At 42.4% G+C, this 14,221-nt stretch overlaps 3 protein-coding genes across 3 annotated transcripts; all 3 read left to right on the forward strand.

Annotated features, from left to right (window-relative positions):
• Positions 1 to 885: 885 nt before the first annotated feature.
• On the forward strand, positions 886 to 4,767 carry kti12 (KTI12 chromatin associated homolog). Its single transcript, XM_067234757.1, has 9 exons — positions 886 to 1,110; positions 1,218 to 1,269; positions 1,396 to 1,448; positions 1,575 to 1,630; positions 1,825 to 1,904; positions 1,988 to 2,147; positions 2,385 to 2,447; positions 2,571 to 2,639; positions 3,310 to 4,767. The coding sequence occupies exons 1-9, from the start codon at positions 960 to 962 to the stop codon at positions 3,451 to 3,453; spliced, it is 828 nt and encodes a 275-aa protein (XP_067090858.1). The 5' UTR covers positions 886 to 959; the 3' UTR covers positions 3,454 to 4,767.
• A 720-nt stretch (positions 4,768 to 5,487) lies between these two features.
• On the forward strand, positions 5,488 to 10,804 carry si:dkey-24l11.2 (uncharacterized protein LOC100034462 homolog). Its single transcript, XM_067235496.1, has 12 exons — positions 5,488 to 5,623; positions 5,883 to 6,527; positions 6,657 to 6,716; positions 6,802 to 6,854; positions 6,937 to 7,081; positions 8,476 to 8,825; positions 8,945 to 9,173; positions 9,298 to 9,415; positions 9,532 to 9,652; positions 9,757 to 9,868; positions 10,038 to 10,150; positions 10,263 to 10,804. Exons 1-12 carry the CDS (start codon positions 5,609 to 5,611, stop codon positions 10,330 to 10,332), a joined length of 2,031 nt encoding a protein of 676 aa, XP_067091597.1. The 5' UTR covers positions 5,488 to 5,608; the 3' UTR covers positions 10,333 to 10,804.
• Positions 10,805 to 13,205: 2,401 nt separating this feature from the next.
• Positions 13,206 to 14,045, forward strand: ch25hl1.1 (cholesterol 25-hydroxylase like 1, tandem duplicate 1). The gene has a single exon (XM_067234267.1). The coding sequence runs from the start codon at positions 13,206 to 13,208 to the stop codon at positions 14,043 to 14,045; it is 840 nt and encodes a 279-aa protein (XP_067090368.1).
• Positions 14,046 to 14,221: the final 176 nt, after the last annotated feature.

The raw sequence follows: 14,221 nt of genomic DNA on the forward strand, positions 1-14,221 counted from the left end.
GGCAGTTCTCAAATCGATCTCACGGTACTTTGATGGCTACGTCACAGTGACCTAGCCTCGGCGCAGTCTCAAGTCGGACAAAAAGTCTAAAGGCCGAATTATACTTCTCCGACTCCGTTACGGACAGACAGACGGACGGAGTCGGACGGATTGGTTGAATTTATAGTACTCCTGTGGGTGCTGAAAACAATTCACCGCCAGAAGAGTAGGTGGCGCAACGGTTTTTTGTAAGTCGTCGTCGAGTGTTTATTTACCTAGGTTATCGAGAAGTCGAAGCAAATTTACTAATTAGCCGTTTCATCAATAAAATACGCACATGTTCAGCAACTACACTGCCCATTTCTCGTTACATTTTAATTCAGATGCTAATTTACATGTACTGTTTAGCTGAAATATGAATTGTAAAAACTTACAGCAATGGCGGTCAAAGGATTCTGTTCGTCCTGTTTATCACGGCGCCCCCAAATCAGCATTTGAATTAAAATGTGACGAGAAATGGGCAGTGTAGTTGCTGAAAATGTGCGTATTTTATTGATGAAACGGCTAATTTGTAAATTTGCTCCGACTTCTCGATAACCTAGCTAAATAAACACTCCACGACGATTTACAAAAAACCGTTGCGCCACCTAATCTTCTGGCGGTGAATTGTTTTCAGCACCCACAGCCTACGGAGAACCATAAACGCAGTCTATCCGTGCGCCCGCCCATCCGTAAACGGAGACGCAGAAGCATATTGCGGCCTTAACCAGAATTCAATGTTTCAAGTCAGCCGGTTGCACCACTGCATGAAGTACGTCCAAGTCGAACGCACCTATTCTCTGGTTTCAGGCTACATTTCACGTGATTCAAAAACACTTCCTACTTCCGATCACACTTCTTCCGTTTTAGGTCAGAGTCAGACTGCTAGCTGCATGTTGTTTCACACTCAATACTACACAAATTAGCCTACATGAGACAACATGCCACTTATCATAATGTGTGGTTTCCCTTGTAGTGGGAAAACACGAAGGGTAGTAGAATTAAAAGAATATTTTGAAAAGAACACAGAAAGAAAAGTTCATGTTGTAGGAGATGGAACGTTGGGGATCGAGAGAAATGCCATGTATGCAGGTAATGTTTAGATACCAATGAGCTTCCATATGGGGCAGTTCATATTTTGTAGCATTAGTCTGATATGCTTGTGCAGTCATCATACCCCTGGTTGATACGTTTAACAGATTCACAGAGTGAGAAAAGTGTGAGAGGAGCTTTAAGAGCTGAGGTGGAGCGGTGAGTTAATTAGTTTAAAATTCTGCTACACAAACTATGTATGAGATTTATGGCATTACAAAGTTGTTTCCGAATTAGTTTTCTTGACAGGCTTGTTAATGTCATCGTGTTCATTTATGTTAATAGGAAGGTCAGTAAGGATGATATTGTCATTCTGGATTCATTGAATTACATAAAAGGTAACAACATATTTCATAGTTAAAACCCTTGATATGTAATAGTTAAAACACACTTTAAGTGTGAAATGTGTTTCACTTTGACAGTACTTTAGTTCAAATGTACTGTTCCACCTGTTCATCCTTTAGGTTACAGATATGAACTTTTCTGTCTTATTAAACACACACAGACGCCTCACTGTCTGGTGAGTACAGATGCATTCCTACAGCATTATGATATTTACAAAAAGAGGTATAGTAGTTACAGGGTCTTGCAGAAAGAAACCCCTTTTAAAGCATTGTATTATTAATATTTCCAATCAGTGTTTGCACAACACATATAGCCTATTCAAAATGTAGTGTACTGTAGATTATTAGTGATTCTTTTTATGCATCGTAGGTGTACTGTTTGACATCAGCGGAAGTGAGTTCTGCATGGAATACACACAGGGATGTTGATGAGCAGTACACTCAGGAGATGTAAGTATGTTGTGGTTCATTTGTCTCACTCAGAGTTGTGATGTAGTGTATGTATGATGTAGATTTATCTTTTGTTTTTGCAGCTTGGATGCATTAGTTTTGAGGTTTGAAGCACCAGACTCCAGAAACAGATGGGACAGCCCACTTTTCACTATTCAGAAAGAAGACACACTTCAGTTTGAAGCCATCTCAGATGCTATCCTCAAAAGAAAAGCCCCGCCCCCTAACCAGTCGACACAGAGTGTGAGAAATGGATCACTTTGGTATTCTCGATCACTCTTTCTCTTCTCTTTCTGTCTTTTTCATTCTCACTCGCAATCAAATAAAAAACAATAAGCGACTATATATCTTTTCATATTCAATTTCAACTGGGTCAAATCATCTGTGCTGATTGTTAACTATGGTTGATGTATGATGCACATGGCTTACTATGGCCCCTTTTATATTCAATTATATATTTATTTTGTCTGTAAATTACAGCAACCACTGTCATCAACAAACTTTTTGTATGAGCTGGACAAGGTCACACAAGATGTATTGATGGTGAGGATTTCTATCCAAAAGTGTCCCTGATTTTCCTTTTGAATCCATTGGTTCAGAATTTCTGTGTAGTCTTGAATTGCTCTTTTAACCCCAGCAATCTGATGACATATTTCTGTTTTTCAGGCTATTCTGAACTCACAGAAGACAAGTGTTCCTGGGGATGTCATTGCAGTACCAGGTGCTACAGAAAAGATATCCTTTACTGATGGCATTCCAGTAATTGATGTAATCCATTTATAGTTGTTCACCTACAAGGCTATAGATAGAAAAGCCAACCAAATATAACTGTTCAGTTATTGGGCATGTTTAAATGTATTGCCACCATATGACTAACCCTATGTCTGAAACTGACTTGAGTTAGCCAGCCTACATTAAATGACCAAACTTCTTAGAATACTTTGCCATGGGTAGTGGATGAATGTATGTGCATCAAAGACCATGGCCGTGGGAACTAGGGGTGCTGAGGGTGCTGCAGCACCCCCTGCTGAGGGTGCTGCAGCACCCCCTGCTGACAGCACGATCCACCACGCGGCCCCGCAACATTAAGCACCCCCCTGATAGAATATGTTCGCGTGGCTATGTCAAAGACCATCATTAAGTTCATTCCAGATAGCAGCTGATCAATGGAATCGTCTGAAAGGCTGGCCTTCAAGCGTGTGGGATGTTGGAAAGGAGAATTTAGTTTGACTGGCTTGGCAGGAGACAACCAATGGAACCGGATGCTTTGTTCCTCTGGCTCACTTTAAACTTCCCTTTTTGATATTGTTGTTTGATGTAGCAACATGTCATTATAATGATCACATACTGTATTTTTCAGCTCAGAATGATTTTCCCTGGTGTTTCCTTTAACTTGATTTCAAACATAGAACTCACTCGAAGTCTCAACATGGTGGAACTTCGGAAGCTACGTCGCCAGTTCATCAGTTACACCAAAACACACCCGACAGAGAACATTGGACACATTGCTAACATGTTTGTACAGTATCTAAACAAAAGTATTCATTGATGTCTCAACAGAAAAGCCTTTTGTTCAGAGTGAGACATATAGCTTCTGTCAGTGTTTTTCTTTATACTGTCTGAGACAAATACATTTGTTTTTTAGGCACATATCTTCATCGATACTGTTGCATGATTCAATATTGCTCTGTAGTTATTTTGTTTCTTTCCTTGTTTATATAGATATTTGAACAATGGTTTTGGAGCCTCTGAACTAAGAAGCTTCAGCTCCAGTACATCCAGTGCGCACGTTTAAATTTAAATTGGCTTTATTCTGCTCCTTTCAGTCCATGTGTTGAATGGCAGTTTTTTTCCACAGGCCCCTGTCCTGACTTCAAAAAGCAATATCAGCTTTTCATGTGTTAAACCTCAGTTCAAAATATTTAACATTGTAATAAGAAGGATTTGTTACGGCTTGTGAATTCAGTGCCTAGGTTTTCTGTTCAAATGCACCAGAACTGCAAGACCCATTGAGCTTCTGTATGAGTGCAGTTGTTACTCATGGAATCCTGTACTTATTGTCAACTGTCAGTAGTTTCTTTTGTCTTTGGATGTCCTTAAGGCTTGAAGGAATCAACCTTTATGCTCCATCAAACTTTCCGACGAAACAGATGATGATGGAAATGTCTTTCTGAGTGCGCTGACACTTGTAGGGGTTTTCCATTTCCTGTTCAATAAATCCTTTACTAAAAGCAAGGGTATCTGAATGTGAAGTATACACAAGACAACAGAGTGGCTGGTTGCCCTTATAGTATGTCTAAATTAACTTGGATATATTTTAGGTGTTTATTATTGAAGAAGTCTCTTATTCTACCCTATTGCTGTGAAAGTACCAAGTCAATGAAGTCAGTTGCCAAGTACAAGTTCAAGACCAAATCAAAATATTGTTTACATATGTAAAGTGCAGGTGTCTGACACTCAAGCTGAGCATCTCAAAGGACTGGACAAAGAATACAGGAATAAAGGGCGGTTAAATAGTATCACAATATGAGAGGGGGGTGACGATCAACATAACTTTGCAAGCACAGAAAGAAGACGCGGCGCATTCATGGTGCTCGATAGCTTTTGTTTAGTCTTTAGATAGGGCTCCTAGATACGGCCTTGACGTTCTTCCTATTTTCCTCGTTAAAGGTTGCATGGCATGATACACTTTGGTAAAATTGTGATCTCTGACCTACAATCTAGTGTCACAGATTTCATATTTGCATCTTACAAAGAACGAACTTATGGCTATGCAGGCAAAAGCAAGCTTTAGCAAACAGCATAATGACAGTTTATCAATGCTTCCAGCAACATAATTCATAGATAGGCATAATTCTCTCCTGGACATCAAACATTGTTTATTATATTCAGAACATTCAAAACAGTATAAAATTAATATAATCATTATTATTTGTAATCTTTATTATTGTTAATCAGTGCTACAGTGGTTAATGACAGACCTCTTCATTACCAATGAAGTTGGAAGTTTGACAAGAGCCTGCAAGTTAATTTGTTAAGTAATTCCTTCAGAATTTTACTTTAAGCTTTTAATCTTGATTTCAAAACAAGAAAAGACCCTTTGAGCCGTATGAACAGACTGTTGCATAAGAAACTGTAAGAATGCATAATATAGGCTATCAATTAACTTTGTGCAATGAATTATACAGTGTACACACTATGCTTCTCTATTGCATATGTACAGCTATTAGATTTGTGTTTCCAATGGGACATTTGTCTGATAAGCCAAATGCTTTAAACTTTATTTTTATTAAAAACCATTGTGAATTTTTCTTTCGCATTGTTTCCTGCTGCGAATAAAAGTAAGTAAAGGAACAGTTGATTCCATAGCAGTTGATCCATTTATTGTTTTGTAGTAGGCTAATAATTTCCATTATGGCCAAGAGGGATGATCTGAAGCGTCTCTGAGGAGGAAAAAGGTTGTTTTAGACATTATGTAGTAGATCCTTGCAGTGTCCTTTTCCTCCACAGCAACAGGGGGCGTACGCACAAACTTCCCCGGTCTGAAACCAATAAACAAACACCACAGTTTCACCACGCACGTAATCAGTCAGGTGTTTTATCGTACTTTAGCCTTCTAGCCTATTACTATATTTCACAACGTGTAACACATTTTAATCGTTTTCGCATGCGACTTTATACGAAATTATTAGGAACAGTCCACCATGAGCAACTTTGAGGTAGGCTACGTGTGCCACTGATGTTGCTTTCAACGGTCATTGTGTCAAAGCAGCAGTCTTATAGCTGCGTCCTTCTAAAGTGTCGACGTTTCTATACCAATGGCTTAGGCCATTGGTATAGAAACCAACCACATGAAAAGTCAGCTTTCTGTGTAGCAAAAAGATAACACACTTCATGTTCAAATACCGGTAACGTAATTGTGGATGTTATTTGTAAAATATATAGTTGGAAACGTTGTTATTTGTACATTGTACACAGGCATCGGCATTGGACAACCATGGGTTATCGGCTTCCTTGTCTCATAAGGAGAAAGAGAACCAGGGTCAGACAGACCCAGCCCGTGGTGGCCCTCAACCGGCTTGCAGGTTCTTTTCACAGGGACGGCACTGTAATTTTGGGAGTAAGTGTCGCTTCCTCCATCAAAAGAGAGATGTTAGATCTGCCAAGGGTGAATTAGAAAACGGTACAAATAGACAAACAGATCAGGGAAGCCCGATTGTGGAGGTCACCCAGGCCAAGGGGTCTAGCTCTGGAGAAGTAGGTCACAGGCCTGGGTCAGCCAAACATGATAGAGCTAACCGCCGGCCCTGTCGATATTTCCTCTCTGGCTTCTGTTCCATGGAGGATAAGTGCCGTTTCTGGCATCCGGAGCATTTCTCACAGTTTGAGATCCAGTCTGTACAAGGATATGTAGCCAGAGCCAGGCCAAGCCTACCTTCTCCTTGTACCCCTCATGAAGTCAGACTCAGTGATCTGACAGACGATCTTTCCAAACAACTGCGGGACACTGAGATTAAGCAGATGACGAAGCGTTTTCCCAAAGAACAGCTCATTGTCCAGGAACGGGGCGACGGCCAAGTTACTTTCTACAGGTTTTCAATTGAGGCCACAGATCCAGACTGGGTAATAATGGAATTTCCCTAATGCTTCCCAAAGCAACTTAAACTTAAATGTTCTTTCTTTTTAACCCTTTTGTAAAACTTGGCTGACCAAGTTTCGGCCTTTGTCAAACTGTCGAACTATGTTTCACAGCCTTTTGACCTCAAAGAAGTTGATGTTATGGTCAGCTTCCCAGAGAAATATCCTCAAGAGGTATACACACATTTCTACCTCATCATTACTTGTCATAATCTTGTGCAAAAGTCAATTAAAGACAGATTTGATAATCTTTTCATAGATTTTCACCATAGATATACCCCAGGACCAGGATTTGCCTTCAATTATGGGACAGTAGGTGGAACTAATGCAGGAACACTGTTATTACACACAACTTTGATGTCAGTTCTGTTACATTTGTTTTGTGTCCATACAGGCATGTGCAGCGGGCCTCCCTGGAGTGGCTGCAGGCTAAGCAGGCCACCAATCAGCTGATGGGGAAAGTGGAGCTGCTCTTCCGGCCGTTCCTTCGTTGGTTGGACCGGAGCTTAGAGAGACTGTTTACAGAGGGAGCCAGGCTGGTGAGACACCTCTACTCTAGCAAACATAAACTATTACTTAAAGGCAGGATAGGCAAGTTCTTTCAGACGTAGCCATTTTAGCTCGAGTTTGAAAGGATACATATCCCACCCCCTCCTTCAAAGCCACACCCCCAAAACACATGAACGCCTGCCTGACTACTGCCAGGAGGTAGGTAGGTAGACAGACAAGTAGCCCATCCAATTATTGCATTCGGTCTGAATGCCGTCCAATCATTAGTTTTGGTCTGACTTTAATTATTAGTCTTGTTGATTACAGTCCTGCGATGCCCACAGATATTGAATTGATTTAATTTTACTGTCAAACCTTTAACCCTTGTGTTATCTTCGGGTCATTCTGACCCATCAGTCATTGTGACCCACCGTCGTATTGCGACAAATTTACCTCATACAAAAACAAAGTGAAGCATTTTCTTTTAACTGTCGGGCTGTCTCAGACCCCCCACATTGGAATGGTTAAAATAAAATTATTTTTATTTGTTTTTGTATTGGGTAAAATTGGGTAAACACAACGATGGTTCGTTATGAACCTTTGGGTCATGTGACTCGAAGGCAGCACGAGGGTTAAATGTATTGATTGGATGTGAAGTTTATTTAGGTAAATATGACACAAAGTGCTTCTCAACAACATTACCTACCTTGCCTTTAAAGGTCCCACGAGATGAAATGTTCACTTTAGGAGGTTATTTAACATTAATGAGTTCACCTAGCCTGCCTTTGGTCCCCCAGTGGCTAGAAATTCGATAGGTGTAAACCAAGCCCTGGGTATTCTTCTCCGCCTTTGAGAAAATGAAAGCTGAAACTCGGTTTTGAAAATTGTCTCCTTATGTTGTCATAAGGAGGAAGGTTACCTCCCCTTTCTCTGCTTTGCCCGCACAGAGAATTTGGCCCACCAATGAGAAAATGACCTACGACCGTGCGATCGCGATATTGGTTTTTCCTCAAGACATAATGGCTTGCAAAGACCGAAGCATGGCAGTTAGCCCTGCCTCTTTCTTCCTCAGAGCATTTAAAGCTACAGACACAGAAACGGCACGTCCTGAGGAAAGCTCATTGTGGGACCGCTCGTAGTGGCTGTAATTTTGCACCAAGGCTGAATTTCTGGAAAGAGACTTCAGATACAGTATTAGGGTACCACTAAGGCCTATATAAAAGCATCCAAAAACAGCATGTCATGGGATCTTTAAGTGTAGTGTGCTCTAATGGACCCAATGTAGTAACATTGTACGCAGCAAGTGGCTGGCTTGTGCTTCACTCCCTATACTTTCCATGATGGATTTATGTTTATGATGACCTCATGGATTCTTTGCACTACCATCTGTCATTTTTATACTCAAGGGTGATTTCGAACATTTGTCTTCTTTGAATCTCTGTAGCTGAAAAAAGACCTTGATGTTACAAGAGCAGGCCTGGAGTTTGTGCCCTTCCAGCAGCTTCAGGCAGCGGTGTGCAAGGAGCAGGGCGGCAGTGACACTGCTGACCCTGTCACTTGTACTGTAACTGCTGAGGAGGGAGAGGAGAAGGAGGGGACTGAGGAAGAGGGGGTCCAAGATGACCCTGGATGTGATGACCAGGAGGAGGAGGAGGAAGGTGGTGGCCCAGTGGAGAACATCAAAACCAGTAATCCTCGGAGAGGCACTGAGGTCAAGCTGCTGGGTCTGACGCTGGGGGAGCAGACAGCCACTGTGGTTGCCAGACAGATCACCTTGTGTCTGCAGTGCAACAGGTGAGACCAGCCTTTCCCCACTGATGCATCAGTGCACATTCATCCTCTTACCTGATGATTTTATCCACTGGCGTATGTGTACAAGCATATCTGACTACCCTGATCTGTGTTATTGTCAGGTGTAAGGTAATGGCAGATCTAACCTTGAGTGCAAAGAGCCCCTGCACGGCCCAGTGTGAGAGATGCAGCTCGGGGATCAGCGCTGTGTTCAGACCCAGCATGCTGCACCATTACAGTGACGTGCTAGGATACCTGGACCTGAGCAACGCTGTTCCTGTGGACCTGATCCTCCAGGACTGTGCACTCATCGTGGGCTGCCTTAGCTGCTCCCAGGAGGGCCCTCTGGAGGTGAGCTAGCTTACATGTTACAAATTACAAATACTAATTACAATACTAATTGTTTATGTGAGGTCAACTGAAAAACATGCATTTTTGAAGGACCTTAATGTGTTGAAATATTTTATCTTCTCAGAACCTTTCGTATGGTCAGAGTATGGCCATCAACTGCCAGCACTGCCACAGCAAACTGAGCATCTTAGTTGACAGTACAAGGTTCCAGTACATTCCACCATGTTCTAAGGACAAATTAGGTCAGAGCACACTTGAGTGGCCCATTGATGGTTAACCTGAGAGTATTCTGGTTTATCTCCTCTGTCCAAATATATGGTATCAGAAGGCTGGTATGCTTGTTGTCTGCTGTTCGCAGGGCAGGGCAACACTTCACTGAACTATCGGCAGAGTATAAGAGATCCTGCAGTACAGCTGGGAAAACCACTGCCTGGAAAGGGATCCTGCAAACACTACAAACAGAGTCATCGATGGCTAAGGTCCGGGCTGCTGTTTTCTATTGCAGCACTGGTTGTGTTTGAAGGATTCTCTGCATTTTTAAAGGGAAATGGGTTCCAGCTGACACTTCTGCGTGTGTTGCCAGGTTCCCATGCTGCGGTCGGGCCTACCCCTGTGATGTGTGCCATGATGAAGACCAGGATCACCTCATGGAGCTGGCTAGCAGGATGATCTGTGGCCACTGTGCCAAAGAACAGGTTAGGCAAATAAAGCAGTGTTGTAAGGGGTCATGTTACTGTCAAGGTCTCTAACCACTCCCATTATGTTCTCATTCATGAACTTGTGTAATGTACTGGATCTGCCCTATGAGCTGCCTATGGGCAGAGATAGCCTGAGTTTGAACTTCCTTGAATCTGTCCTTTGCAGCCATACAGCAATGGGAAGCCCTGTGTGTGCTGTGGAGGCATGATGACCAGAGGGGCCTGCACCAGCTACTGGGAGGGAGGACTGGGCTGCAGGAACAAAATTAAGATGAACAGGTACAGCGTCATAAACGGACAAGTACACATGCAAGGCTTCTACGCACAAGCTTGGCACGTTTACACAATCTAAATGTTAAGAATTTGAACTGTCCCATTTTTTTACTCACAGGAATGATCGGCATAAATACGCAAACATAAGCAAAACGGTGTCACGGAAAGCAGCAAGTGAGAAGAAGTAACAGTAGTTCAAATGAAGGCAGAGATTCTCCAATCAATCGATACATTTTATAGTCATTGCAAAACTGTACAATTAAATTCAGTTGATTTGATTCAAGAGCTACAGTACATACAAACATTTGAAGGCTTCTGCTATTAAATTCCATAGGATTATTAGGGTTCCAAGCAAGGCCCCTTGTCTTAAGTCTCTTAAATGATGGTAACGATTTGTTTAAAGGTTTTGGAGTAATTAATGTTTTTGGACAAATAACTCAACAAATAAATGATTATCAAATCAAAGAAAAATACATATATAAATTGAATATGCTAAACTATAAACTACACTGTGGAGAATACCCCAAAGATGTAATCATATAATATATAAGAGCTTTGACTATTTTGTTTCTAATATACACAAAAACAAATTAAACATGCAACAATTCTTCTGATGTCATCTGTTGAAATAAATTAATCAGACTCCAATATTGGGATTAATCATGAAACACATCACATGTTGTTTTTATATATTTGGAAAGTGTAAAGTTCAAGGACATGGCTAAAGACATAAATGGTTATAGATCAAACTTACATGAATTAGGTACCTGTAACTTGTACTTCATGTGAAATACCTTTGACTTCTGCAATCTCAGCTTTATCTCTTTTTCAAGTACATAATAATAATAATACATTTTATTTGGAGGCACCTTTCAAGTCACCCAAGGTCACCTTACAATAGAAGAATACAGGATAAAAGCATGAAAGATAGAAACAACATTAAAACAGAACATAAACATAAAAACAAGTGAAGTGCACAGGGTCCAGTTATAGAGAGTATGCCAGTTTGAACAGGTGAGTTTTGAGTTGAGATTTGAATGATGTGATGGAGTCTGATTGTCTTATGTGTGGGGGGAGGGAGTTCCAGAGCTTGGGTGCTGAGCAGCTGAAGGCTCGGGCACCCAAGCTACTGAGACGTGACGTGGGAATGGTTAGCAGTCCAGAAAAGGATGAGCGGAAGGTGCGGGAGGGAGTATATTTGTGAAGGAGGTCGCAGAGGTAAGTGGGGGCTAGATTGTGGAGAGCTTTATAGGTGAGGAGAAGGTTTTTGTAGTCGATGCGGTATTGTACAGGGAGCCAGTGAAGTTGGATGAGTACAGGAGTAATGTGGTCCGATGATTTGGTACAGGTGATGATCCGGGCGGCCGAGTTCTGAATGATTTGCAGTCTGTTGATGAGTTTGGTGGGGAGTCCGGTGAGGAGGGCATTGCAGTAGTCGATGCAGGATGTGACAAATGAGTGGACCAGGATTTCGGTGTTGGACTGGGTCAGTGATGGGCGCAGTCTGGAGATGTTGCGGAGGTGGAAGAATGCAGTCCGGGTGATGTTTTGAATATGGGGTGCAAATGAAAGGGAGCTGTCCAGAATGACGCAGAGGCTCTTGATTTGGGCGAAGGGTACAGGGAATCCGTCGACGATGATGGGTGGAGCTGAGGTGTGTTGCGATTTGGTGATGATGGATTTGGAGCCGATGAGTAGGGCCTCAGTTTTATTGCCGTTTAGCTTTAGGAAGTTCCTGCTCATCCAGCTCTGGATGTCATCAAGGCAGGTGATGAGGGAAGAAGGAGGGATGGCAGCGGTCGGTTTAGAGGAGATGTAGACCTCGTCGGCGTAGCAATGAAAATGGACCCCATGGTGACGGAGGAGTGTACCCAGGGGGAGGAGGTAAATGGTGAAAAGAAGGGGACCCAAGACTGACCCCTGGGGCACTCCCAGTGAAACACCCGAACACCCAGACTTGTGGTTCCTTAGTTGCACGAATTGTTGGCGGTCAGTGAGGTATGATGTGAACCAGGAGAGTGCAGCACCAGTGATTCCAATGCCAGCCAGGCGGTCCAGGAAGAGAGGGTGCGAGATGGTATCAAATGCTGCGCTGAGGTCGAGGACGATGAGAATGGTAAGGAGTCCGGAGTCAGCTGCACGGAGGAGGTCGTTGGTGATTTTGACCAGGGCTGTTTCAGTGCTATGTTTTGGACGGAAGCCGGATTGGAAGGGTTCATGGAGGTTGTTTGTGTCAAGGTGGGACTGTAATTGTGTGGCAACCACCGGTAATGGTTAAGGACAGCTGGGTCAGCGCCGGGTTTTTTCAGGATGGGTGTGATGGCAGCCAGTTTGAGAGTGGGGGGTACAGTACCAGTGGTGAGGGAGGAGTTAATTAACATATAGACATTCAGTCCTCTTGCAGGACTAGCAATTGCCCTGGTTGGCCAGAAGTTCAATGATAAGAATGTACAGTACTCCACCCTAACAGTAGGTCCTAAAGGCGGTGGGGCTCACAAAAGTTTTCAGAAAAACATAAAATGTTGCACATTCCTTTATTCCAAAACTCATGCTCATATTGAGCAAGTATGATTGTTAAGATAAATACACAAAGCAGAAGTCTCTGTTTTGTGAGCATGCACTTCTTACAGAAACATGGTAATGAAATTGAGAAAAACTTTTGAAAGTGCATAAATGAATGATGAAAAGTGATCATCTCCACAGACAGGATGCAATATATATAGGTAGCTGAGACAACCAGATTTGACCTCACTTCTTTTTTTCATCTACTTCGTTTCTCTGTACACATTGTATTTCATTTGTCTACTAATCACCTACTTACTCTGGCCAAGTATGGGGACTGTGCGACCGGAGCCTATTGGGGCTGTTTGATAAATCTTTTGGGTGTATACTTGTATGGATTTGGTTAATCTTTTAGAAAAGACTTATTGTTGAAAGTAGGTCTGGCTGAGGAAAACACTACAGCTGTCTCATTGCTCTGTTTGACCAAAGTCCTTTACTCAGCACTATATAAGGGAAGGACTTTTAACCACGGCATTCAGATGCATCCAGAACCAACAAGATGAGGAACAGCAGTGAGATGCCACTACAGTTTCCTACCTTTAGGTCCACAGACAGGCTTCTGCAGCCTGTTTGGGACTACTTACTCCTCCATCACTTTCCTGTCATCTCCTCTCCTTTCTTTGTGGTCATGATTGCCTTCTCCAGCTACCTCTTCTTCAGTGTTCCATTTGCTATGCTGGACCTCCTTGGAGAAAAGGTACCATTTTTTCACAGCTACAAGATCCAGCAAGAGCGAACTCCAACAACGAGAATGATGGCTAAGAGCCTCCTGAGGTGTGTATACAACCACCTGGTGTTTGTCCTCCCTGCGGTGCTTATTAACCAATGCATTATGCCTCCACCCCTGCTGCCAATTGATGCTCCAACTGTATTGGAGCTCTTCGTTGATGGACTTGGTGCACTTCTTTTGTTTGACACACAGTACTTCATCTGGCATGTCATACATCATAAGAATCCTCACCTGTATCGCTGGGTTCATGCCATCCACCATGAGTATATGGCCCCCTTCGCCTGGTCCACTCAGCAGCTTAGTGCTGCCGAACTGATGGCTGTCGGATTCTGGAGCAACCTAGACCCAATCCTGCTTAAATGCCACCCTCTTACCAGCTGGATTGTCACTGTCTTCAGCATCTGGTTGTCAGTGGAAGACCACATAGGTTATGACTTACCATGGAGCCTTCACCACCTGGTGCCATTTGGTTTGTTCGGAGGTGCACCTGCTCATGACATGCATCACCAAAAGCCAAACAGTAACTTTGCACCTTTCTTCAGCCATTGGGACAAATTGTTGGGGACAGCCATACTCCCAGGAAGGGAAACTCAGAAAAAACTCAAGTAAATATTGTTCCAAATGTAATGTATTAATGTAACGACTGTAAATAATGCATTATTTCAAAATGTTCTAAGTATTACTTGTTACCAACTAAATAAAAATATATTTTCTTACAAATTCTTTTATACATTTTTTTAAGTCAATATAGATGCTGTACATCATCAAAAACATAATTTACGGTA

This window comes from Osmerus mordax, chromosome 4, assembly GCF_038355195.1.
Source record: "Osmerus mordax isolate fOsmMor3 chromosome 4, fOsmMor3.pri, whole genome shotgun sequence".
NCBI classification, from domain to species: domain Eukaryota; kingdom Metazoa; phylum Chordata; class Actinopteri; order Osmeriformes; family Osmeridae; genus Osmerus; species Osmerus mordax.

Coding starts and splice junctions, on each gene's coding strand:
- ch25hl1.1 (XM_067234267.1), top strand. CDS start 13,206: ATGAGGAACAGCAGTGAGATGCCACTACAGTTTCCTACCTTTAGGTCC.
- si:dkey-24l11.2 (XM_067235496.1), top strand. Junction 6,528..6,656: donor AGGCCACAGATCCAGACTGG/GTAATAATGGAA, acceptor TATGTTTCACAG/CCTTTTGACCTCAAAGAAGT. Junction 6,855..6,936: donor TTGCCTTCAATTATGGGACA/GTAGGTGGAACT, acceptor GTGTCCATACAG/GCATGTGCAGCGGGCCTCCC.
- kti12 (XM_067234757.1), top strand. CDS start 960: ATGCCACTTATCATAATGTGTGGTTTCCCTTGTAGTGGGAAAACACGA. Junction 2,448..2,570: donor TCACACAAGATGTATTGATG/GTGAGGATTTCT, acceptor TCTGTTTTTCAG/GCTATTCTGAACTCACAGAA. Junction 2,640..3,309: donor TACCAGGTGCTACAGAAAAG/ATATCCTTTACT, acceptor TTGATTTCAAAC/ATAGAACTCACTCGAAGTCT.